The sequence below is a fragment of the Pleurodeles waltl genome, chromosome 6 (assembly GCF_031143425.1).
Source record: "Pleurodeles waltl isolate 20211129_DDA chromosome 6, aPleWal1.hap1.20221129, whole genome shotgun sequence".
NCBI classification, from domain to species: Eukaryota; Metazoa; Chordata; class Amphibia; order Caudata; family Salamandridae; genus Pleurodeles; species Pleurodeles waltl.
In genome coordinates, this window is record NC_090445.1 from 1,589,574,837 (window position 1) to 1,589,601,416 (window position 26,580).

General features: G+C 42.2%; 1 protein-coding gene across 2 annotated transcripts in view; it reads right to left on the reverse strand.

Moving 5' to 3' along the window:
* Nucleotides 1–3,595: 3,595 nt before the first annotated feature.
* Nucleotides 3,596–26,580, reverse strand: part of LOC138301184 (ectonucleoside triphosphate diphosphohydrolase 8-like) — a 172,601-nt gene continuing 149,616 nt past the window's right edge. For both annotated transcript variants that reach the window (XM_069241409.1, XM_069241408.1), the window contains one exon: nt 3,596–9,573. In XM_069241409.1, the coding sequence (XP_069097510.1) occupies nt 9,361–9,573 (213 nt within the window). In that variant the 3' untranslated portion in view covers nt 3,596–9,360. The remainder of the gene's footprint in view (nt 9,574–26,580) is intronic.

The following is a 26,580-nucleotide window of genomic DNA, read 5'->3' on the forward strand; positions in this document are numbered from 1 at the left end:
TGCTCTGTGCCAATCTACCAGAGGGTCAGTACAGGTTAATTTAGGTTGTGTACTTGACTTACCCTGAGTAGGATTGTTGACCCAGGGTGCGTACTGCTGTCAACTAGAGATCAAATTTCTAGCACTCACTGAAACTCAGTTCTTCCTAAATCAACAGCACTTGCAATTATTTAAATTCCGATCTGGAAGTGTAGTCAGGGAAAAAATTAAGTTTAAGGAAAATAAGGTTGACACGGTGTCAAAAGGGGCTATAGCACAAAAAGTAAGAAGGCATCTATTCACAAATTAAGGCACTACCTTAACCTTATCTTCTATTCCACTTGTGTAGTAATCTTGGCAGTGAATACTGTAAGAGGGGAGTTTGTGGATATGTTTAGTGTAATAGCTTTAAACATTTGAGCTGGTCTTCTCTATGCACATTACATATGTTTTGTTATATACAGTACAAGTAAAGTTGGTGTGACAATTGTGTACCACAAAGCGAGGGCTTCTCCTGCCCACACTTTCTCTATATGTTGTGTTAAATGTTGCTCACCAATGTGGTTCGTTATTAGAACCCAGCAATCTTTGCAATGTGTTGTGTGAAGAGGTGTGAGAGTTAGGAAAGCCACAGCAAGGGCAATACTCATTTCTGCTTTTTGCAAGCCTTTGAACATGATCTTTGCAATCATTGCTATTTGCTCGGTTGAATCTTTGTGATCATTTGAAATATGTGATGTCCTGGTTCACATGCACACTGCTATTCAAACTTCTCAAATATTTATAGAACATACAGTACTGGCGCAAATACACTGGATACTTGTTTTCTTTTTTCACTTAATAACTCCCCTAGTTCAAAATTCAGCAAACGAAGAAAAGACACAAACTGCCAGAAAGGCTTCACTGATTTTAAAACTTGGTGGCCTGTCATTCAGTGTTTTTGGAGTGCTTGCCACATATCCCCTTTTCTATGGTAAATGGAACAGTGGCCTCTGTGGAGAACTGTACTTTAACCCAGTGTCAGTGGCTCCGTGTGGGCGGAGGAGCGTTGCCCACCCACCTTCAATGGCAAAACCTTTTTAAAAAAACAATACTAAACTATGTTTATTATCGTGTTCTTTGAAAGGGGCAGGGCCACGGTGGTGACGTGCACTGAGGGGGTGCTCAGCACTCCCCCTTCACAATGCATGTGTGTTTGGCCGGCCGTCTTGGGCTGGCCAAACACACATGTGCTGTAGGCTCTCTCCAGCCCAGCAACACAGTTGCTGGGCTGGAGAAAACCTGCAGAGGCTCCCCGTCTGCCTGGGAGCACCCTGGCTGGGCGCTCTCAGCATCAGGATTGGCACAGGGCAGGCTGGGAGCCTGTGCCTGCAGAGACAGAGGAGCGTCGAGGGACAAGGAGCGGCGGAGGAGGTAAGTATTTTTTCTTTTTTTAAATTAAATTTAACGTTTAATCCCTCCCTCCTCCCCCCTCGATGCGCCTCCCTGCTCCACCCCTTCCGCAGCTTTCGAGCCGCTACTGCCTTAACCTTGGATACATTTGAACAATCTGCACCAAATTTGCCTGCTAAAATGCTGGACTTTAAACACTAGTTCTTCCAGGAATTGGTGCAAATTGGTCAAGAGGGTTAAAGTTATTATTAAAGAGGCAAAATTGGATTTTTTTGGAGTGAGATATCAAACTTAGCTGCAGAGGTGTGACTGCACTTCCTTAAAGGAATAACAAATAGCAGATGCCAGAGCTATTCCGTGTGCTCTACCAAGGCACATATTAGATGCGTGAGTATAGCCAGGTTCTTCATTCAGTATACAAGGGAAATGGACTGGTGTTGCAGCATGGTACTATTAAATACCAGTAAAATATAGAGAAATTAACATGCTCAAAAGCACTTAACTGGTGCGTCCTCTTTAGGCTGGGACCATATGAAAAGAGCTGGGACCATTAATTTCTGCCTTAGTGGCTTCTGGTCATACAGGACCTCTGGACAGGGTCTTACCTAAGAAAGAATTCTCACTGCACATTGATACCATATACAGTGAAGTTCACTTGCCATCACATAGCGAAACAAGAACAAAAGGGGTTACACATCTATGTATCTAGTTAAATTATGAGTTTTTGCCTGGGTCATTACAAAGGTAGTGTTAACATGTTGGGGTGCTGGCCTGCTCTTTAGGGTTGTAACTCGGAGTTGGGATTGGCAGGTGTCTGTGGAGTTACCCCCACCCCCCCAAAATGGATTCTGTACTAAATAGTTAGGTACAAGTGCTTTCAGTCAGGTAATGTGAAGTGTCTGTTGGATTTCACATGTGATTTTCACATGCCCAAAACCGACAAAAACACAGACACTCTGTCCACTCTGTTTTGAAGGCCTAAAAAATGTTGATTAGTTTGAAAAATATTGCATTTTAAGTGCCCCTAACAATCTGCACTCCTCTCTCTTTCCAATTTACGTTAAGTCCCTATCATGTCTTGCTTCTCATATATTGGGCCAGATTTACTAAAAAGTGGCGCAGCACAGCACTGCGCCACAATTTGCAGAGCAGCACTGCGTCACTTTAGAAATGCAGGGATGCGCCGTATTTACTGAAATACAGCGCACCCCTGTGCTTCCCCTATACCGGCGCTAAATTTATTTAGCTGCCAACGCAGGCACCCTTGCACCATAGTGTAAGGGTGTCAGCATTGAGGGGATTGATTGTTTATGTGCAGGAAGGTGTCCCTTTCTGCACATAAACAATCTTCAATGGGGATTTGGCACTTCTGTGTGTGCTGCAGAATGCAGCACACATGGAAAAAGCAAAAATGAGGAGGAATAAAAGCATTCCTCCTCATTGTGCCATGCTAACACCACCCCTGAGATGGTGTTAGTTTTTGGCGCTGCCACAGATTTATGCCTTCTGGGGCAGTGTCAACAGCAATGAGTGTTGCAGTGGAACTTCCACCACAACACCCATTGCACACACCTCTGACACAGAAAGCTGCAGGGGGGCCTGTATTTACAAGGTGGTGTTAAGCCACAAATAGTGGCTTAGCGCCGCCTTGTAAATGTGGTGCACTGCACAAAGCCACCAGAGCGTAACAAAAAGTGATGCTCTGGTGGTACTAGGGCCTTGTAAATCTGTCCCATTGTGTTTTAACAAGATGTCTCAGCTTGATCGTTGGGAAATCTCAAGCTCACACCTCCCACTCATACTTACCATGGTTTGCGCCTGCTGTTCTTCACATACCCCTGCAAGCCTGGACATGAGAAAAGATGAAATCTACAACTAGTTTGGCCCCTGTGGTCTAACCTAGGTTTTTACACATGTGAGGGCGTTTATTTTTGTACACAAAGACACTATCACCAAGTACCAGTATTCCTACATTGCTGTCCCAACAGATCGAGACTGCACCATATCAATAGGACACTGCACATCCTGGAGCCAATGATGTGAACAAGAGAGGAAATCCACACCACACAGACAGGATAAACACAATAGGACACCAAGTCAGAGCACATTTTAAAATGATGCGAATGGCGACTTTACATCTACAGAACAGGTCCATAGCAGGGAATAGAAATAAACCAAGGAAATCAAGTCTGTCGTTTTATCATGACCGAAACCAATTTTTTTTCAGTAAATGTTTCTTTTTATTCAAGTACATTTGCCTAAACAATTTTAAGAATCATTTAAGAAATAAAATCACAATTGTATTGGTTTTGAATATTATTATGTCAAAGTAGATTTGATGATGATTTATCGCTCACAACAAAGAATCACTGCATACAAAATTTACTTCTCAGCACTATATGGTGAGATTACTAAAGTGTCGTCTATTCTAGCATTACATTTGTGCATAAAATTAAAAATCTTTTTTTGGCATCTGAGTTCTGCAGAGGCTTTGACACAGTAAATGTTGGTTACAAGCAGAACCACATATGAACGTTAGCTGGTAAGGCTTTATGGCTCATACCCAACTGTAACGGATTCCTTAAGGGAAAGGTGTCCCAAAGGGGCAGCTTCATTTTTAGGAATCACTTCTAGTGGCCTCAGGTGCAGCAGCCAGTAGTCCAGAGATACACTAACTAATCACCCCAAAAGTTTTCCGAAACGAGAAACATTTGGGAAAGGAGACGCAAGGCAGATGTCAGTTATGCCTCGCAGATTTCCATCCCTGCGTACACTGCCAATCGCAGAGGGTCTAAATTATATTCATTAGTCAGAATGGACAATTTGCAAAGCAAACATTTAGTACTGTATCATAAATTGCATTCCCTTCCGCAAACCAGTTGATGTGCTTGCACAACCCTTGATTACTAGCGGTAACAGAACATCTGGCCATTTATTACTAACGGGCAGATGTTTTTTTGCATCATGAAAGGGTTGAAAAATGAAAATTTCATAAGACATCCTGTAAGGGCAATTTTCACATCGGCATTGTAATATATTCTTGAGAAATGCAATGATTTGGTGAAGAACACCCCCTTATTTCTCACGGATAGGAAAGAGTGGCCAGGAGTCCACTAAATTGCTATTTTTATAGTTTGGGAGACATCGTACCTATTATGTTTCAGACATAATTGTGAGAAAGTTGCGGCTAAAGTATAAATGTATCATTAGTTTTGCATTTTAAGATCTTTGCTATATTTTACTTAAAAGTACACTAATCATTAACAAAATACATTTTGTGTGTGCAGAATGTAAGTATGTTTTCCTCTTCTAACCTCGGTGGCTTTAAAATGCTTTGTATTTTCGTTTCAAAATGTGACATGGCATTTCAGTTTTGTATTTCGTTCAGTATTGTAGCTGATGCATGGGCTTTATCGTGTCCTGTCCGTCAGTCTGTCTGAATGTACCCCTGCTCAGCCTAAGAATGCTGTGATTTGTGTTGGGAAGTGTTGACCAATGGAATATTTCCAAAATGGCATTTGGCTCAGTTACTATGTGAGGTGGAACACCACAGTTGTCTCCACCTGGTGGAGCATCTTTGCTACTAATTCTCTAACCTGTATTCAATAAAAAAGAGCCTGCTTTTGTTCACCCGAGTCCAGTCTATTTCTTATTCAGCTGGTCATCTTTCAGTTGTACCTCTGACAATGAGATTTGCTCACCAGTGTTGCTGAATTACCCAACCAAGTAATTTTCAAATGACTCTCATAGGCTTTCTGTAAAGGGTGACAGAGATGCAAAATAGAAGCAAATGGGAGGAGAGGAACCCACCTGGTGGCAATTATCTATGACGAATCTGCTTTGGACATTGGTGGCAATTGTAGTGCCTGTATTGAGGAGTCGGCTTGTGATATGAAGAGCTGCCTCCTAGCCGCAATAGCTTGCTGTGCCCCACAGTCTGCTTTACCAGCCACTACCATCCTAACTCTGTATGAGTTGGAGTAGCTTATGGGAGTGGAAAGGTTTGTTACTTGTCTCCGGGGGCCTGAAGACAACAAGCACTACTGCTTTCGAGGACTCTCTTCTGGCATCAGCCTGCTACTGGGCAGAAGCCCAGTGTGGAGACCCGCTGACCCTGCTACTTTCCTTGAATAGGTGCACTCAGCTATACTGACAGTTTTCAGGGGTCCATTTGCATGATACTGACTCCAAAACATAAAGTAGGAACCTCATACTCATACGCATGTGGTCAGTTCCAGGTTTCCATGGCGGTGTTAGTACCTAGCAAATGCTGCACTTGTATTGATTGAGGGGCGCCAAAGGTAGGCAGCTCTGGCATTTTTCCTTTCAAATGGTTGTTTAAGGGGAATGCAAGGCTTTAATTGAGCGTTCCTGCATGTTTGCAATGTGGAGTGTGCTCTTCATGTATCTAACTCGAGTGAAAACAAGCTGTTCTCAGGAGCCATGCTGTTACTGGACTTCAGCGCTTGTACTTGCAAAAGAGAAGCAATGTTTGGTAGATGGAGCATCCACACAATCTGTGGGCAAGAAGACCACCTTTGTTCAGACAGAGTGCCTGACTGGTTATTTCCAGTAGGCAGTGCCCAATTCCACTGGGTGCGCTGCCTTTTCTGTTTCCATTGCTCTCAGTCATTTCATGGGGTGCGGACACTAGAAAAGAGCTTGGTGCAGAAAGAGTATTGCTTATAGGGCTTTGGAAGGTCCTGCTCTGTAACAGGGATTGATCTGTCCTTATAATTTTTTCTGACTGGTTCACGTAGTACAGCAGGTCTTTCTGTTCCACAGTGATCTGAGGAAGGATGAAATGTCTGCCAAATGGGACATGGATTATTTGTTTCCATTATAATGCAGAAGCGGAACTGTGTATTCACTTCAAAACCAACCACTTTCATGGGTAGTTGCTATAAACCGCCTCGAGTTCTTCATACTTGTTATCTGTATCCTGCAGTGGTGGCTCCCCTTATTGATGTAGGAGCGTTGCCCCTCCGCCAGCAGCAACCGCTGCAAAACCTTTCACAAGAAAAGGATAATAAACCAGGTTTATTATCCTTTCCTTGTGAAAGGGGCGGGGCCTTGTGGGGTGACCTAGATGAGGGGAGTGCACTGTGCGCCCCCCTCCGAGCGCATGTGTGTTTGGCTGGTCATCTCGGGCCGGCCACACACACATGCGCAATAGGCTGTCTCCAGCCCGGCAACCAGGATTGGCGCAGGGCAGGCTGGGAGCCGTGCCTGGAGTCTACAGGAGAAGAGCAGCGTGATGGCGGCAGCGCGGCACAGGAAGGTAAGTGTATTTGTATTTTTTATTTTTTTATTTTACTAATTCCCACCAACCCCCCCGAGCCATCCCGCCCACTTTATAACCCACGATCCGCGACTGGTATCCTGCAAGGAAAACCAGGTGTGGTGGGGACTCCTACAATGGAGTTTGAACAATGACTGAAAGTTTTATTGTTTTCTTTTCAGCATTTGAATGCACTTTTGTTGCACTGAGAGAATATTACATTGTCCTGATGCTTGCTGAGGGTGCACAAATCTCAGCTGATTGGTGGAGAGATGATGTCGCTCTGCTACTTGCTGATGGTGTTACATACCTCATCTATGCAGCTAAGAGATTACCTTGCCATACATGGGACCCAAACAAGGACTGTTGTTTCTTATGCTTCTGTCGAGAGTATGTCCTGTTTTTAACTACAGTGCAACGTTTGTTCCCATAAGAAAGAGGTTTAATTAGTTAGGATTTTATTGTGGTCTTGCTGAGTATTGTCAGATGGTGAGTCTGTTGAGTTTCTTCTCAGCTTTATATATTTTATTTACAAAAACAAACAGAAATGATATTGTTTAAGAAATACAACTCTTTCTTTAGCTTGGCAAACAGGTTGAGGCATTGGTTATGTGTTGCTTGTCTGCTCCACTGTCTGCATTAGTTAATGTAAGGCACCATATGCAGACCAACTCAATAAGATGTTCAACTACTGTTCCTCATAATATTTCGAACCTGCTGGAATTACTATTCTAATTCCAGAAAAAATACAGGTTCAAGAAAAACACCCTGGAGAGACCCCATAATACAGTCCCTGCCTGTGAGTCCTTCACTTGCAATCAGCATCCCTTTACTCCCTTTAACCCAAACAGATCCCTTTTTCTCTTTTAATGTACACCAATTTCAACTACCCTACATCCTCTGACACATTAGGTTTTATGACAATTAAACTATTTTTCCCAGCACTGCTGCAGCTAATAATGCACACTGATTTAATGAAGTATTGTGGAAGAGCATTCTAAGGCACATACCTCCTATAGAAAAAAATACTCCAATACTTTATTTGTGATATAGACCTCGGTCGACTTGTCCCCATCTAGTTGTGCTTAGGTTCAATTTGAAGGCAATATAAGTAACTTTTCAACACTAGTCTTATGCTGCTGATATCATCATGGATTGTTTTAGAGCTGTTGACATTAATATAGGGAAACATGATTTTCTCAGTGCAATGATTTCCTTTAATGGAGTCAATGTTTTTACCAAAAGTACAACCTGATAGAGAAATTGTCAGATTCCGCAAGTTGGTATCTTTTAATAATCCTGGCAGTTATTGAACCATGTCCTGCTGTGGTGATGCATGAGTATCTGTTAGCATGCTTCTGGTCTTCTTCTTAAAAGATGTATTTTTGAGGTGAATATATGAACATGCAATTAGAGAATGTGACATTTCGTTTCTTCAATAAAGCCAAGTTGGGAACTCTAAGGTTCTAAGTTTAAGTCATTCTAATCCTTGAAAGAGACCTTACTTACTATCTCGTCATGAATTAGTGGCTCATCCAGTCTTTGTTTTAGTCCCTACGTCCCATGATTGAAAGCAAAAGCTTTGACAAGGATAACTTGCATTTCTTTGTTTTGTCGTGTGCAAAATGGAACATTTAGATTGCAGGAGAGGATTTTGTTTGAGAACTATTCTCTGAAGTATTCTAAAATCAGATTTTTCTAACATATAAAGAAAACATTTTGCAGGCAGGGAAATATCAGTTTATTCCCGGTGCTATAACAACCTGTTTGCTCTTTTGCTGTGCATTTTTCACTATTCTGTTTATAGTTCCGAGGCCTTGGTGGTAAACACTCACCTGTAGACTTGCTGCCAGTGATGGAAAATAATCAATTCAACCTCATGTATGTATGAAACCACTGGAGGGTTTAGCTCTGCCTGCATTCATGAAGTTATCAGAAGAGCCACATTGCTGATTTGCGATGCTAAACTATCAAAGTTTAGGGTTAAAGCCATGCTTAAGGCATGCAGAACAATTTTTGGTGGCTTGAGGCAATACTTGTGTTATAAAGGCTTACTGGGCTCAAATCTGATTAGAACAAAAGTGGTAAGATATGCTCTGTGGCTGTTCACATCTCATCTTCTGAAATATTTTTGACATGGAATCCATTGTCTTGTAACCGTAGTAGAGAGACTTATAGATTATTGAGTAATATTAGTGTGGGTAACGGGCTATCTATGTTACAATGTAAAAATACTTTCATAGGGAGATCCACATTTGGTGATCTTCAGAGGAACGCATGAGCACTTAGGTGAACTACTCAGATATAAACAGGACAAAAGGTTTAATATCAGGCTTCACCCCATCTATGCATTGTTCTATCTTCCTTTCAACCAATGACATGACTATAGTGAAAAACAAGGAGACCTTATCTAAGTTTTTTAGGCATTTTACTTGGAGTCAAAATGAAGCCAGGAAGGTAGAACTAAGTTGTACCTTGCCCAAACAGATTTGAGAATCTGGTCTTTTCTATTAGATATTTCTAACGAGTGTGTTTCTATCACGTCAGAGCCCCAGGGTGTGCCTGCGAGTGTTTCCTATAATGGTTTGACCTTGGCTTCCAATGGTTAGAAAATTGATTACACAGCATAATCCCCACCCAGGCTCTCATTGGCACTCACGTTGGTCTCATCAATATATCAGCTTGAAAGCTAAGGTGGCCTTTCATAGTTACATCAATGTCTCATAAGAGGAAACAGGTGTCTGAATGCAATGCACCAAGACCACACACAGAATCAGAAGTGCAGTCAGGAAGCTCATTGTGACTGTAGCTACCCAGATGACATAACTGTGCCCTGTTACTTCAGCAGGTGCCTCCGAGGGTATCTTGTTTGTTAGATTCAGCATGTAGCCCAAAGACCAGCCAATATCTGCGTTACCAGCCTGTGGGAAAAGAGAAAGCGAAAACTCAGAACCACCAGGCAACAGATGAACTAACTGAGGTTTATGTATAGTATAAATTGACAGTACCCAAAATCCAAAAATACATCTGCAACACCCACATCAATTCACTGGTGTGCAGTGGGGTCTGCACTTTTTAATTTGTTCAAAGTTAATTAGAGAAACTAATGTACATAAAACACCAACATAATACAGCAATACAACTTAAATATAGTAGCATTAATAATAACTTTTAAATAAGATTTCTTATATGCAATTGCAACTTAAAGATTCTGTAAGGTTGAGATAAAATCACTGGCTTACACAATTATTATTATATTCATTTAACAATGGCGTTAGACATACAAATTTAGCATGGTGAACTTAGGAAAAAAAATCAATGATTAATTTTAAGATCTATCAAAATCCAAATTCACACAGGTACAGTTCTCCTGGAAAGAAACCAATGTATTACTTTTAATTAAACAATGCTGTGATATGTCACAATTGAGCCATCTATAGCAAGCATTGTATAGATCTATCTGCGACATCAAATAGATTGAAAAAATCTTTTGGCCTCAAAGTGTTCATATATATTTTTTTAACCTTGGCATTGTGCTCATGTGTTCAAGATATTTTGTTGTGTAGTAATCCTCAAGCAATGTGTTGATCCTTTCTTTTATTCACCACACCACTAATATTTAGTGAAAAGTGATTTCAGCAAATAAATATCTGCAATGACATTTTAGGTTAAAGCCCATTTAGTATTACTGGTGACACTATCTTAAGACAAATACCTGCTGTGGCGCACATCTCTTCTTCAAATGAGACAATGCAAAAAATGTAGCTGTAATCTGTCAGACACAAAATGAAGCCTTCCCACCTCGATCCTAATTGCCTCAATACTAGCAAAACTGGATACAGAGAGATTTTGTCCAAACAGTGGCCGTCAACTTTCTTAAATTAAGTTTGCTTTCCAAGATCACTGCAGCACAGCTAGATAGTTCTGTAGGTGATTTTGTTCACTTTATTGAACTGCTTATGTGAATGACACCCAAACAGGGTAACTTAAGCCAACCCATACATCGACTGGAGGTACTCTACCCAATGAAAGTTCCAACTCAAGTTATTTTTTAAAATATTTTTTATAAACAATTGTATTGATTTTACAACAGTACAAGATCATTTTCACATTTATGTCGCAGCCCCCACCTCCAACTCAAGTTCGCAAAACATCAACCGTCTACTTCCCTATTTTTATTAGAAACCAAGTGTCAAGTGCAAGAGTGTCCTCTCATGCCAAATGACATGACATAACAGAAGTTTTATACATTTATCTTAAATAATTGACAAAATTATAAATACAAAACACACCTACTTACCTCTGGGCTATGATTAGTTACTAGTAGTTCATCAGCAACTAAGATGGTAAAATCTTCAGATGATAAGCCTTTGCTTGTGTAATGTTTTAATTTGTAAGACATAGCACTAAAGCAATGCAAAAACCAAGGGTACAAGAACACACGCTTGCTTTAGGTTGTTTGTAGAGGTACTCAACATTGTATCTCTATTACCTAACTATACCTTTGTCCACAGTACAGAATGAAGAGCTTTAAAAAGTCACTTATAGATAATGAAGCAATCGAGCAATCAATACTATCAGAGGCATCACGGAAGTCAGTGAAACATGCAAATAATTTGCTTTACTCAGTCAACCTCTGTGCAACTTTCAAGAGAGAAAATATTGGATTCACCATGCTCAAGCCCGGTCTAAAGCCAACCTAGGATTTAACTTCTCCATCAAATGTTCAACTTTAGCAGATGAATCTAGCAGGTAAAGTAACTATAAAAACCGGGATAAGAACAATCACCTTTGTAGCAGATTTACTTACAGTGAGACCGTAGTAGCCAGATGGATGTAGTAACACCAGTTTTGGCAATATAAATGAATATAATACAATTCCACACCATAAAGAATATTTTATATCATATATGAGTTCTAGCACTAAACATACCACTTCTGCATAAATCCTAGCCGTATTAGAAAAGGGGTGCAGTAACTCCTACAGTGTCTGTGCTTTCACATGAACCTAGACTGTCTACGATTAACTTATTCATAACTTACATTAAACATAATTATTAATAATACTGCATAGCTGATTGAGGTGCAGAACATGGTAATTTGTACTATTAATCCTAAGAAAGTCATAAAGCAACAAGCCCCAGCGGTGCAACATGCATTGGTAAAGCAAGAGGAAACACACACACACACGTTTATGTGTGAAGATTTTGGATGCAGCACATAATGAGGAACACTCACACATTAACTCATGTGAAGATTTTGTACTCAGCACTTGAGGAATATTTGATAATGATTTTACATGGATGCAATTACATTTACTCTTAGAACTCATGCATCAAATAAAAAAGTTATAATTTCTGGTGTGTTAGCAAATGTTATATAGTTGCTATGAAAGAGTGAAAGATCACAGTAGCACCTCAACTGAGACCCATTGGTAACTGATTTCTTTTTGCTTAGAATGTTGCTCTTGTTATATGTAAAATTCTAGTTTATTTTTCTGATATATATTATACTGCAGAGTCATGCACTTAATTTTCCCTCATTATCCCAAATGTTTTCAAATATAAAGGAACAGCAGCAAATCGGTGAGAACCCAGAATTCTGGCACACACTTTATTTAGTATTTGATTAGAAATTCCATCTGTGTCAGAGATTGTTACTAGGGGGTAATATAACCTCCAATACATTTTCTGAAGCAATGTTCTAAAGTAAAGGCTTATATGGTTCATAATTGTTTTTAGTAAATATCAATTTCATTTGGGTGTCATACAACCATAGCGGTTCACCCAACTAGGAACGCTCAACTAGCATTACACTGGCAACTGCCATATTATTTTAGGGCCTCTAGCAAGTTATGCATCAGACTGACTTCTTGAAGTTGACCAAGACATAAGGTGGTATGCACAAACCTATAGGGAGGTGACCGGTACCTACAACTAAAAGGATACTGAAATTCTGGCCCATATATCAATAGCAAAGTAATCAATGGGAGCTTCTGACCATCTTCTAACACAGGTTTTCCTAGCTCGCTGGTCAGCAGCACATAGACCATTTTCAGTGACCAATCCAAGCTTAGCTAGCCATCTACTATTAACTAGTACTCTTCTTAACCACATTAAAGAGAGCTTACCATCTGGCATTCCCTTACCTCCACCGGGGAAAAAGTGCCTCATCCCCCCCAACTCCAAGCCAAGCAGTGGTCAACAAAAACCTAGTAACCCTTCTCAATGTCACCACAATTCTTATACCCATGTGTTCCAAAAAAGTATAATCAAGCCATATACCTGCAACTTGCGATGCCTACAATATCCACTAAAATGCAGAGTTCCCCAAGGTTTTCTTCTTTCACGCCATTGGTTCCCTTCTTTCTCCACACCGGACTCTGCTGCATACCACTTGCCAGATGATACAATGACACAGCACATGAACTATAGTTGGCTTCATAATAATAGTTTGAAATATGTGGTTACAAATAATTGTTTTCCTATTTCACCTACAGTAATTCTATATTACACCTTTTGTACAAGCTGGATATATAACTGAAAAAAAGTCGTTCAATTAAACATTTTTTAAAGAGATATTCAGGAACAAAATTTATCTCACTTTGTTTAAAAACTTGCAACATTATTATTCTAGGGATGTACAATGTTTGCTTTTAAAGACTTTAGAATAATTATCAGGGCCTGTGGAGTCTAGAGTCTGTTTTTTAAAACTATCCTCATGTAAATTAATTTGTGTTCTAAGTCCTGTGATCCCTTAGTCAGGCTGCAAATAGATATTAACTAAAGCAACTCCTAAAGGAGCAAATATCAGAGATCCTTACAGGCTTCAGTGCATGCTAGTCTCTTCTACCATTTTACAATATGATAAAGACACCATTGCAATCATTATGAGCCTTGCAAAATGGTATCTAACCAAGGGATGACACTCTCCTTCCCCCTCACCCCCGCACATGATCCACACACCCAGTACAGCCTAATGAATTTCTTCACTTATTTTACTCCCAATCCTTTATGGAGTGTGTTTTTCAGTCACCTGATGTTATGGAAGCAACATGGACAATGGATGCCCTCCCCTTTCAGGGTGGGACTTCCACATACACAATATCCCCAGTACAAATCAACTCATAAAAAAATGGTATGAGCTCGGTGTGAACATAAACACTAGTATTCTATGCTACTCAATTCATATGAAACAATTGTCTTTTCTCATTATCCGAGTTACCTCTTTCAGTGTGGACTGACACATATTTAATACTTCAGTGCCTAATTTACCGGCCACAGCTACTAACCAACATATTTCCTAATACCCACCATAGATTTAGTCTTGTTAGGGAGGAGTGGCCAAGCAAGACCTGTTCTCATCCTCATCTGCTTATATGTTTAACTAGTTTGAGAATGAATACTTCGTCACATTAGAATACATTGATTTTGATACTACTTAAAAAGAGAACCCCAGTATATAGATATATTGCATAATCTGTTGAGGGCTGGTTTCATTAGTCTGCTGCACCTACGCACTCAGTTGGCGGTTGTAGGTTGCAGCAGTCTTTTAGAAGAGCAGACGCATATCTCCGGTCACTTTTCTGAGGATGATTGCCAAATGTTTGTTTTTCCTATCCTTCCTTTTCCTCTTCTCCGCAGCCTCAATGTCTGGCAATCTTTCTGCAGGAGATGCTCGGATGCCCTTTCACTTCCTTAAACTCAATGTAGTGTACTTCTCATCCTGTAAAATGTTGTGCTCTGTCACAATCTCTGCTACTTCTGGTTTTGTATTTGAACTTCGATCTCAAAATCTGTTGTTTTCAGTTGTTCAGTGTTCGAAAAATTAGATGCTTTTTTAATTTCCCCCTTACCCTTCCCTGAAACTACTTTTCCAGACTAGTTCTTTCTTATCTGAACTAAGGTACCTTTTTTATTTTCGTCTTCTCAAATGCTATTGCTCCTCTACAGAATATTCCAAATTTGTGCATTAATATTCTCTCTTGCCTTTCATGCATGTTTCAACTTATTTTTCTAGGCTTTGCTGGCTACCTTTAATTTTGTAACTTGGGTTTCACTTTCGCATTTCACTTATCTTTTATGTTTTTATTCACTGGCCTCTCTTTATTTTTGTTCACTGGTCTCTCTGCATTTCCTCTCTCGTTCTGCTTTGACTATTTTGTTTTACCTCCTCCTCCTTCTCGTGTTTCTTCTTGCTTTTGTTCATTTTCTTTTTTTGTCTCTCAGTTACAGAATGAGATTCTGGTTCAGTTCAGGAGTGCTTTAAATTAACCCATTTTTAACAACTTAATGAAGAGTCATTTTCTTCCAGTAGGTACACAGCCTTGATCATGTGACTGTGCATTGTTTTTGCCCTTTTTTGCTCTATACCATCTGTGTTCATTTATTTACTGCTTTGGATAAATGCTCAATAATAAATAACCAAATTAAATAATAAATATATTGAGGCTTTGTTAGTATTTCTATTCTGACATGTTCTTGTGTCCTGCAGATGCTGCTTGCTGAGATACTGTGGTATGGTAGGCATAGGAGGGATTCCTTTTAGTCCTAGCATTTGTCAAAGATGTAACCCAATTTGGAGAGCTACTGCATTTTTTCCAACCTTTGTTTGCTCTGCCTGTTGCATAGAGACTAATCTCTGTGCAGCCATATAGCATTCTTCTTTAAAGTGACAGAATGAGATATTGGCCTTCTAACAAAATGCTTATCCGCAAGGGACGGCTCAACCAGTCTCTTGATCTTTTTAGAAATACCGTTTGAGGCAAGAGCCTTATAAAAGCAAATATGCTTATCTAGTATACTTACTACTTTGCTTCCACGAGAACCAGGCAATAACCACAATTCAGAGTGATGCACCCTATTGTGTGAGGCCAGGGCACAGTCTTTACAAATGCAGGTGTGCCCCGCCTCGCCCTTCTCTCAGCCCAGGAAGACTTTTCAGTATGCAGATGCACCTCTGTGACACCTCCACCCTCCCTGTGTACAGGCTGTCTGAAAAGTATGCACAAAGCCCCAACTGTCACTCTAACCAGACGTGGATTGGAGTCAAGCTGCAAAACACCAGAGTCATAAGCACAGATAAATGCGCACTTTCGAGAAGTGGCATTTCTGTGATAGTAATAAAAAATACACCCACACCAGTAAGCAGCATTTATTATCACCTTCACAACCATACCAAACACGCCTACGCTACCCCTCATAAATCAGACAATACCCCTTACACATAAGGCAGGGCATTTCTAATTCAATCCTATTAGAAGGCAGCACTCACAGCAGTGAGACACCAAGTTAGGCTGTTTGTCACTACTAGGACAGGCCATGCAATATGGCACATGTCCTGCCTCTCTACATACATGGCACCCTGCCCATAGGGCTAGCTACGGCGTACCTTAGGGGTGACTTACAAGTAGTAAAAGGGGAGTTCTGGGCCTGGCAAGTACATTTAGATGCCAGGTCCCTGTGGCACAAAACTGCGCACACAGGCCCTGCGCTAGCAGGCCTGAGACAGGTTTTGAAAGTCTACTTCAGTGGGTGGCGCAAGCAGCGCTGCAGGCCCACTAGTAGTATTTAATTTACAGGCTCTGGGTATAGAGATACCACTGTACAAGGGACTTATAGGTACATTAAATATGCCAATTAGGTATAAGCCAATCATACCAACTTTAGATGGGAGATCACCTGCACTTTAGCACTGGTCAGCAGTGATAAAGTGCTCAGAGTCCTAGAGCCAACAGCGAGAGGTCAGAAAAACCAGGAGGAAGGAGGCAAAAAGACTGGGGATGACCCTGCGTAAGGCAAAAAGTCCAACACAACCCCCTACCAGCCAAAAGCCAGGGGAGAACAATCAATACCTTGATGTACTTCCCTGATTGGGGCGATAGAACAAGGACCCAGGCCCACAACAGCAGGGGCATGATCCAGTTCTACGCCTTCCTGACTCCACTTGGATCTCTCTGTAAATGCTTCCCAGGCAGCCTAGACCAACCCACGGGGGTTCTCTAGCTGCCAATGGCCAGAACCAGGCCCCAGACCATGTAGGAGCCTCTTTTCTCTGAAACCATAACGAGTGGGGGGCGGTAGCCCCAGGTGCAAAGCAACCTGTCTCCACTCCACTTCCAATCAGTTCAGGGGCTCTACCCTGCCACTGATCCACCAACCCAGGGTCCGCATCGATAGGTTCTACAGGGGCTAGAGGCGAGGCTCTCCTCCCTCTACCCCTCCTTCTAGGATCCCGCCCTCCTCTCCTAGGAGGGGTATCACCAGAATCCACACTTGCCAGGGTGCTGGGTACAGCAGTCCTGCACAACTCTCTCGCCAGCCCAGGATCACTACCTGGCGACTGACCACCCAACCTAGGGTTGACACCCTTGGGTTGCACCGGGGTCCGGGGCGGGCTTCCCCCTCCCTGAACCCCACTTCCAGAGTCCTGCGTCTCCCCAACTCGGGAGAAGCCACCAGAAGCTTCACACGGGGGTGAGCACACTAACCGCCCCCCCAACCAGGTCAGAGTTTACCTCCTGAGCCTGTCTATCTAGTCCAGGGACGACACCCTTAGACTGGACCATTGCCCAGCTAACCAGGACTTCCTTGGGAGCACACCTACCCCCTACCAGATCAGAGCTTACCCCCTGAATCTGGCAATCCAACCCAGAGTCGCTACCCTGCGGTTGAACCACTGTCTGGCGCACCAGGACTTCCTTGGGAGCACACCTACACCCCATCAGGTCAGAGTTTACCCCCTGAACCTGATCATCCAACCCAGAGTCACCATCCTGCGGTTGAATCATTGCCTGGCGCACCAGGACTTCCTAGGGGCACACCTACCCCCCACCAGGGAAACACCTTCCGCAAGGGCCACACAAGAGTCTGGCTGGCGCAGGTCTCCTGACCTCTGCTCATCTGACAGAGTCTGGATTCCCCCCAGCCCAGAAATGGTCTCATCAAGGTCATTCCTGGGGGGCTCTGCTCTCAGAGCTGACCCCTGACCCTCCAGGTTCTCCACTGGGGCCCGCAGCCCCCTCTCAGCCCTATGGCTGGATTTCCGCCTCCTCCGCTGTACAGCGAGACTACCAGACACCAGGACCGGTGGAACGCTATCTCTAGCCACCCGCACAAGTCCTAATGACAAAATGGGATCCTTCTGAACAGCTGGCCCTACGGCACAGGCTAGGCTCACCTCCTGGCGTCCACTCATGGAACCCTCCAGGACCTGAGACTGGAGCTCGGGTACCCTGGGCCTCAGCCCAACCCCATTCCCTCTTCTCTGAGACTGGACATGGGGTACCTTACCCACCCCAATACACTAGGACCTACCTGGGACACAAGCCTTTCCCACCACACCTGGTTCGGAAACACCTAGATCACTCTCATTAGGAACACCCCCTAATGCCACACCAGACCCTCTGGTACGCAACCAGAAGTCTGCCTCCTTTGGAAGCTCCCTCAGAGAGCTCACACACTGACAAGTGTTGGCGTAACTCTGAAAAACAACAACGAAGCAGGTGCTCTCTGACAATCAGACTAAACAGCCCTTCAAAATTGTTTACTGTGCTACCCTTCACCCATCCATCTAGTGCAATGCAGCAATCCTCCACAAACTCCTCCCAAGACTGGTGGGACAGTTTCTTACCACCCCAAAACCTTTTTCTGTATTCCTCAGGGGAAAAACCATACTTCACAATCAGTGCATTTTTTACAGTGGAGTACCCCTCCCTGTTACTCTCTTCTAGAGTCAGTAGGGCATCCCTCCCCTCCTCAGGAATAAAGCTCCCTAGGCCAGTTCCCCAATCCTTCTCAGGGATCCTGCGCTCTACCAGAGCCCTCTCATATTCCTTTAACCACTGACGTATGTCACCCCCTCTTGGAACTTAGGAACAAGATCTATGGGTATGTGAGGAACATCTTTGCTACAGCAAGCAGCACTGCAGGCCCACTAGTAGTATTTAATTTACAGGCCCTGGGTATAGAGATACCACTTTACAAGGGACTTATAGGTAAATTAAATATGCCAATTAGGTATAAGCCAATCATACCAACTTTAGATGGGAGATCACCTGCACTTTAGCACTGGTCAGCAGTGATAAAGTGCTCAGAGTCCTAGAGCCAACAGCGAGAGGTCAGAAAAACCAGGAGGAAGGAGGCATGACTGGGGATGACCCTGCGTAAGGCAAAAAGTCCAACAGCCATATATTCTTACTTCCATCGGCATACTATACATATAGCATTCCTGGAAAAATCTTGTCTAACGCTTCAGAAAGCTGTTAAATTACAGCAACCCTGGTGCAGACACAATTTTGCCACTGACATTTCCTCATATGCCTGCGGGGCGCTCCTGTGGGTTAAGCCACGGACACCATTCACACCAGATGAAATGGTGATGGACCCAAAGGACAGATATGCCCTTGCGAAGGACAAGCTAGGTGGCTGTCATATCCTACTAGGTAGTATCTATGCCCCCAACACGGATCAAAGAGTATTTTTACATTCACTTTCTGGGGTTCTCTCACGCGGGAGCAGAATTCCATGGCTGCTGGGGGTGACTTCAACAGTGTCCTTGAAATGATGCTGGATGGCTTGTTCCCTCCACTGTCTCGCACTGCTGTGTCTTCCAATGCAGAGACACTTAGCAGCTGGCTACAAAATTGGGGCCTAATTGACATCTGGTGCAACCATAACAAGACTACGAAAGTATACTCCTTTTACTCTGCACCTCACTCCCTGCAGGTAAGGATTGATAGGTTAGTGGGCACACTGGGTATCGCCCCTTGCGTCACCCATATTGACTACCTGGGCCACACCCACTCCAATCATAACCCTCAATACCTGCAATTCACCTGGGATGCGGACTCCGCCCCGAATCCGAAAATGGTACCTACAACCAGCAGCATTAGAGGACCTATGCTTTAAAGACTCTGTTGTTACAGGGTTTTTGGATCTCAGTGCTGGCACTACTACAGCAAGATCCACAGAATGGGAAGTATTTAAGGTGACATTGTGGCGATATTGTTTGGGGAAGCATTGGAGCATACACTAGTAGGTAGATACTGACATATTATGTATTGAGCGGTGGCTCTTGCGCTTGGAGGGTGCGGCATGACTAATCCATGTGGCAGGCGGGAATTGGCAGATGCATGGGGCGAGTGAGTGGCCTTACTAGAGCGCTTACAATGTCATAATGATGCCACCCATTTGCCCAAAATGCATGCCACAGCAGATAGAACCAGCTCACTCCTCGCGTGGCTGATACAGCAAGACAAACCAGCAGCCCCATCATAGCGTTGCACTCTGCTCCGGATCCCTCACTATACACACCGCGTGAAATCCACTGAGAGCTGACAAGTCATTATACCTCCCTATATCGATCAGTCACTGAGGTTACCACAGATGATATAGATTCTTTTCTGACCGCTTTGCCCCTTACTTGCATTAGACATGTCCAGAAGGTGGAATTGGAAGGCCCCATCACGCCCCTTGAAATACGTGAGGTGATACGAACATTGGTGACTGGAAAGATCTCGGGTCCTGATGGTCTGCCTGCAGACTTTTATAAGGCTTACACTACACTGCTGATACCCCACTTACAGTCGGTTAATGCAGAGGCTTTAGAAACGTTCCACCTCCCAGCCTCACTCCTAGAGGCACTCCTCATCTCCTTGCCGAAACCAAGTAGAGACCCCGGCGGTCGGCGTTAATGTGGCGGTAGTACTTACCAGCACATTATTACATTGGCAGGTTGGCTAGAGCCAACCTGCCAATGTACCACTCCGACCACCATGGCAGTAGCAGTCGCCAGGCTGGAGATATTCATCTTGAGGCCGGCGGCCACCATTGTGCCACCTGCGGGATTATGACCCGCCTACAGCCATGTTTTACGTGGTAGGCTCTATCAGTGACAGTGAATTCCTTCCCTGTCACCGATAGGTGTCCCCCCCCACCTCTCCAAACACCTCCCTGCACCCCTTACATCCATACCCCCTTCACACACACACAAACACACTCATTCACACATACAGACACGCATACATTCATCCATTCACACACATCCGCACACACTTTAAAACATACATGTAGACACACATTCCGAATTCCATACATTCACGCACTCACACTTCAGTACAGTCACGCACTAACACTTCAATACAGTCATGCACACACTCAACACTAAACACACACCCACATTCACGCACACACTCACACATACATTCACACACCCAATACCCCAGCCCCCTCCCTTGTCGGAGACCAAACTTACCTGGATCCATGGGGTCCTCCGGCAGGAGACGGGGTGCTGCTACCGCCAACAGTGCCCGCCAGCAGAACAGTGCCAGGCTGTATTATTTGTCATATTACGGCTGCCGGCGGTCTACTGGCGTGGCGCTGCTGGTGGTAGCAGTGCCACCTTACCGGCATCGGCCAGTATGACCACAGCTGGATTTCCACCCTTCTTGTGGCGGAAATCCGGCGGTGGTCATAATATGGCGGATGGCTGGTAGCCACAGAGACGGTCTTTTGGCTGCCGTTGCCACGGCGGTAGGCGGTTTTTACCACTGATGTAAAATGTGGGGCATAGTTTCCTCCGCATATTTCTTTGAACCAATCACAGTGTTTAGTAAGTTTAATTTAATGTTCAGTCACCATTGATTTAGGATCATTTTTGCCATTTTGTATTTGGCATTCATTTGCCTTTTGGTCATTCGTTAATCATCTTTGTTTAATATTTCCTGAGTTTACTTAGTCTGTTCAATACTGAACAAATGCTTTGCTGGTTTAGTGATCTTAAAGTCCAAATTCAAAACCAAATACCTCATGTTGTTCCTGTTCCAATCGTGGTCCGATCCTGATGCCTGATGTTGCTGTCCCCTTGATGAAGCAGTCGTTGTTCCTGAAAACCTTAGTGATTCAATAATTGTATGAAATGCATATTGTTGTTTGTCTTTTGTTTTTCAGGTACCAACTGCTGATAATATAATACTGCTGCTATTTTTGAAACTTCCTTAGCTAGATATTTTTCTAAATTTGTGTTACTAAATTCTTTTCACATGAAGCCCAACATGTTAATGCTAATTAGTGGTTAGTGAGGTGATATTCTCATACTTCTGGATGGTTATTGATGTCTTTTCTTTATTAAATTAAATGTATTCAATTTCTCTTGCTCAAATTCTATTGCTATGGTTTTGTGTAATAACCATTGAGATATTATGTCAGTTTGCATTGATTAAACTTAGATTAATGCACAGATTAAGTCAGCCATTGTTGTTTTTGTGTATGTATCATTTGAGTCTGAGAATGATTTCTGTAACCTTAGCATTGTTAATATAGGGAAATAAATCTTTAACTTCTTAATAAATTGGTGTGGTTATTGGTGCACTAATCGATTGTTTATGTTGTTTATATTATGACGTTATCTTTAAAGCAAATTGGGTTCGGTCCGTCAACCTAGGGGATAAAATACGCTTTTTGGTCTGTCATGACTAAACAGTTAGGATTTCCTGCATTAGCAGTTTTGGTAGCAGAGGATGGTTTACTGTTTCTTTAAGTCAAGTCATAATTGCGTCATAAGTAGGAGTTGATTTTGGTTTTGAAGATGTTGTACAATTTTGGTAAAATGAATTGCTAAGTGCCCAAAGTGACTTTCCCCGGTCCTTTGAGTTTTCCTAGGTTGGTAGGGTATGTTCTCAGTATTCTGTTGTTAGATAGAGAGTTGGAATATGCGCTTGCACAGCTTTAGATAATTTGCAGTTGATTGAGTTGTTTGTGAGATTTTAGGAAGTGGCTGTACGCCAGAAGAAAAAAAGTGTTAGAGAAAGAGTTGGCATACTCTAAAGTGTGAGAGTAGCGAAGTCGGTGAACTTCATATGTGTGTGGCGCTTGTTGCTTGGAAAATTGTCCACATGGTTGTTGGTAAAACGGACCTCACAGAGCAGGCTTAAGACTCCGGAGGTTATTAAAAGTATAAGGAAACACTTGATTTATGTTGTAATTTGACTATTTAGTAGATCAATTGGGTGTGGTTGGTAAGTCGAGTTTGTGAGTTAATTTGCATGATTGAAATTATCGACTGGAGATTTGGCGACTTCTATGTGCACTAGAACAGTATCCACTGATCAGTTGAGAGTGAAGTTTGTTGGTCAAATTTTGCTTGTGAATCTAGGGAACTGAAAAGAAGAATAGCTGCAAGAGCAGAAGCTGTCAGTGACATTCATAAGGTTCCTGAAGCAACTGTATTACCCTTCCTGTAGTAAATAGACAGATTTGTTTGATTGGTTTTGAAGAAGTGCTCGCAATTCATTTGCATTAGTTTTGAGTGTTTTTGAGTTAAGGAAGATAAACCGCAAGACTTTGTCAGCTGCTGTGGGGGAGTGTGATGTCATTTTTGCACTGCACTGGGATTGGTTGGTTAGTGAGAAGGGTTACGCACAGATTGGTGGACAACCGTGTAGCACAATTGGACGTGAAAGGTTACGAAGAGGACTGTGGGATTGTAGTCACTTCCTGATAATTGATTCTTTTGAAATAAAATTGTGAAAATGAAAGTTTTGAAAGCTTTAAAAAGTGCTCTTAGAGGAGATGAGTAGATTCCGGCGAGGCAAGGAGACATTTGTCCACCAGAAGGTACTACGGCATATATTGTAATTCAGCATATATTGTAATTGAAGAAAAGGTACTGGAGCATGTCTTTGGTTAAAACATTGGACTAGGATCACAAAGAAGGAAGGTTGTTTAGTGTTTCCTGAGAATGGTACATTTAATTTGAAGATTTTGGAGAATTTATGAGAGGTGATATATGGTCTAAGACCTCCACTGATACCAGCTCAGTTTGAAGCTTTAGCGATTTGGGAGCTGGTAGCTAGACAGCAACAATCAGTAAAATTTGAGAGGCGAAGGAGGAGAGCAGAGAAATCACTAGTGGAAGCTAGATGGCACAGTGAAGAGACAGTGGAGAATCATTCCCTTACAAAGTGTTTCCTGCAATGACTGAAGAGAGTGAGAAGGTTTCAAAGAAATCTAAAAAGAGTTCTTCAGCAGTTGAAGAGCAGACATCAAAAGAGCCTAAAGTGTTTCTAAATAATGATGATGAATTGGACAAAGATTAGTTTATTACACAGGTGTTTAGAAATCGTCCGCCACCTTATGTGGTTCAAGAAGGATCAAGTACAGCAGGTACAAATCCTACTGCACAGATACTAGTTACGGTGACTCAAAATACAGTACAGAGTAACCAGACACGACTGGGAGTTCCGTACAGGTTAATCCATACGTGAATAAGAGCTCAGTTCAGACTAATCCTCCAGTGCAAATACCGATGCAGAGTAGTTTTAATGAGACAACTGACAATAGACAACTGCTTAAGACTAATATTCCTGGGATTTATCCAGATGTACCAATTGTGAACACTACTGCTAAGCTAGTAGTATCTTCAGGTCAGAATTCAATACTCCAGTGTTAGTGCCTAGTACGGAGAAGGCAGGAGTAGAGAATTCTCAGAATGTTGATATCAGGAGCCCAGATGCAATATCAGTACCAATTACATTTAGTCCACTTGTGCCTTTATATGCTCAGAGTGAAAAGAGCACAGAAAATCAGAGAGTTCAAAATCTGAATGAAGACATTAGGTTAATGTCACCTGTGAGACAGACTTTAAACAGATCAGGATCATTATTGGATTTAACTCCACTTAACAATTCTGAAATGAATGGATTGGGGAATGGTTCTGTGTTTAAAGTTTTAACGCCTCAACATGTGAGCCCAATGCAACAGCAGTTACCGAGTGTACAACCTGGTAATGGAAGTGGGTGAGCTTCTGGAAGGAACAATGGGAATAAATAGACTGGTTTCCTTTAATGAGGCACAGCTGAGATATTTGTGTCCATTAATCACAGAGGGAGCAACAGAATTACATCAGCAATTACAAGAATTAGCAGAAAAATATGTGATAGACCTTACAAAAAATGAAACACCTGAAGAGAAGTTACAGATTACATTTTGAAGCGGAAGATTTTAAACACAAGAGGTCTGCAGGATGAAAACACATCTAAGAGAATGACTTGAGAGAGTGCAAATTTGGAGAGCCTTACACATATGGGAAAGCAGATGGGTCAAGAAAAGAGAAAGACCGAGGTAAGATTCAGATACTCCTCTTGTAGATGTATCACAGATTAAAGAACAAGTAAAAGTTTTACCCATGAGAGAAATTTCAGGTGGGAATTTTGTAAATGTCCCTTGGAGCAGGAGTGATATCTTATCATTTACGAATGACTACCCAAGGTTGAGGGAGAAACCAGTAGAATGGTACCAGCAGAGAGATAGGTTTGTGAAACTTGCGAAATGTCTGTGGGAGGATTTAAACTTTCTTTTAGAGATTGTGGTTACAGCAGATTTGTGGATAGAATGTAAAAGGAGTGTAGATTGGTCAACAAGTGAGCCGAAAAGAGATTCGACAACTGGTGCACCATCTCCTGAAGTAATGAAGTATTACTATAAGGTCATTGAGTTCCTGAAAAAAAGAGTTTCACCCAAACTTTTTGATTGGCAACAAATAGATAGAACAGCTCAAGAGGGGAAAGAATCGATTCATGCATGCTATGAGAGGTTGTTAAAAGCATTTGAACATTACATTGGTACAGAAACAATTGAGCCGAAAGACATGATTCATTTGGTGTTTAGATTTGTTGAAGGACTCAGGCCAGAAATTAGCCAGATGATTAAGAATCATTTGATTTGCTGGCAAGGAAAGCTGATTGATGAGGTATTACAGTATGCAAAATACTGTAGTGATAAGACTGATTTGAAACAGAAACAGTTGAAAGAGAAAGCAATGGTAATGCAAATTAAAGCTGCACTGACAGGAATGCAGGGGAGTTTTCAGCCTCAACAGCAACAGAGAAACGGCATGTTTCAGAATAAGAGTATGTTTCAGAATGGAGGAAGAGATAGAGGTTGTGGTGGAAATACCTAGACAATTACAGATACCACAGAGTCCTACGGATCAGCAACAAGTGATGCTTTCTCAAGTGGTCACGGGTCAGAAAATAAATCAGAGTAATAGTGCTAATGCAATACAACAGTTTCCCTTGGATAGTGAGAATGGAATAAATGAACTATGGCTGTCGGATAGTTCAGATGAGGAGGAGTGTGTGATGGCTGCTTCATTAGAAGTGGATCAGAAAGGTCCTTATGTTAAGGGAAAAGTGCATGGTCACAGAGTTTCTTTTCTGGTTGATACAGGAGCTACAAGCTCAAAAGTGAGATCTGCAGAGGTTCCAGATTTGCCTTTATCAGGGAAAACGAGTCAGATTGTGGGTGTTGCAAATAAACATTTGACCAACCCCATTACAGAGCCAGTTTTGTTTAAAATTGGTAATTTGAAAGGATTACACAAGTTTGTGGTTATGATTCAAGTCCAGTGTCACCACTTGGAAAAGATTTATTGTGCAAAACAAGATGTTTGATTACCTGTTCAGATGAGGGAATTGAGATTCAGACAAGAAGTGATGATGAAGAAGACCTGACACATTCTGTCAGCAATGAGTTGGTATCTGAGGAATTACCTTTGATTAGTTTTAATGAGACAGAAATTGAAGAAGCTCCTTTGATTAATTTATTTCCAGTTTTTGAAGTGAAAGTTCTTCCTGTTGATCTGCAGAAGACTGTTAACTCTAAAGTTTGGGATCTTTCAGGGAAGGACATTGGGTTAATAAAAGGAGTGGAACCAGTCAGGGCAACAGTGAAGCCAGATGTGGTTTTCCCTCAGACTCCACAGTATCCAATGACAATTGAGGCAATTGAAGGTGTAAAACCTTTAATAGAACAGTTTGTGGAGAAAGGAATTCTGAAAGAAGTGCTGAGTAGCCTACGTAATTCACCAATAATGGGTTTACGAAAACCATGTGGGAAAATTTGCCTTGTACAGGATTTGAGGAAAATAAA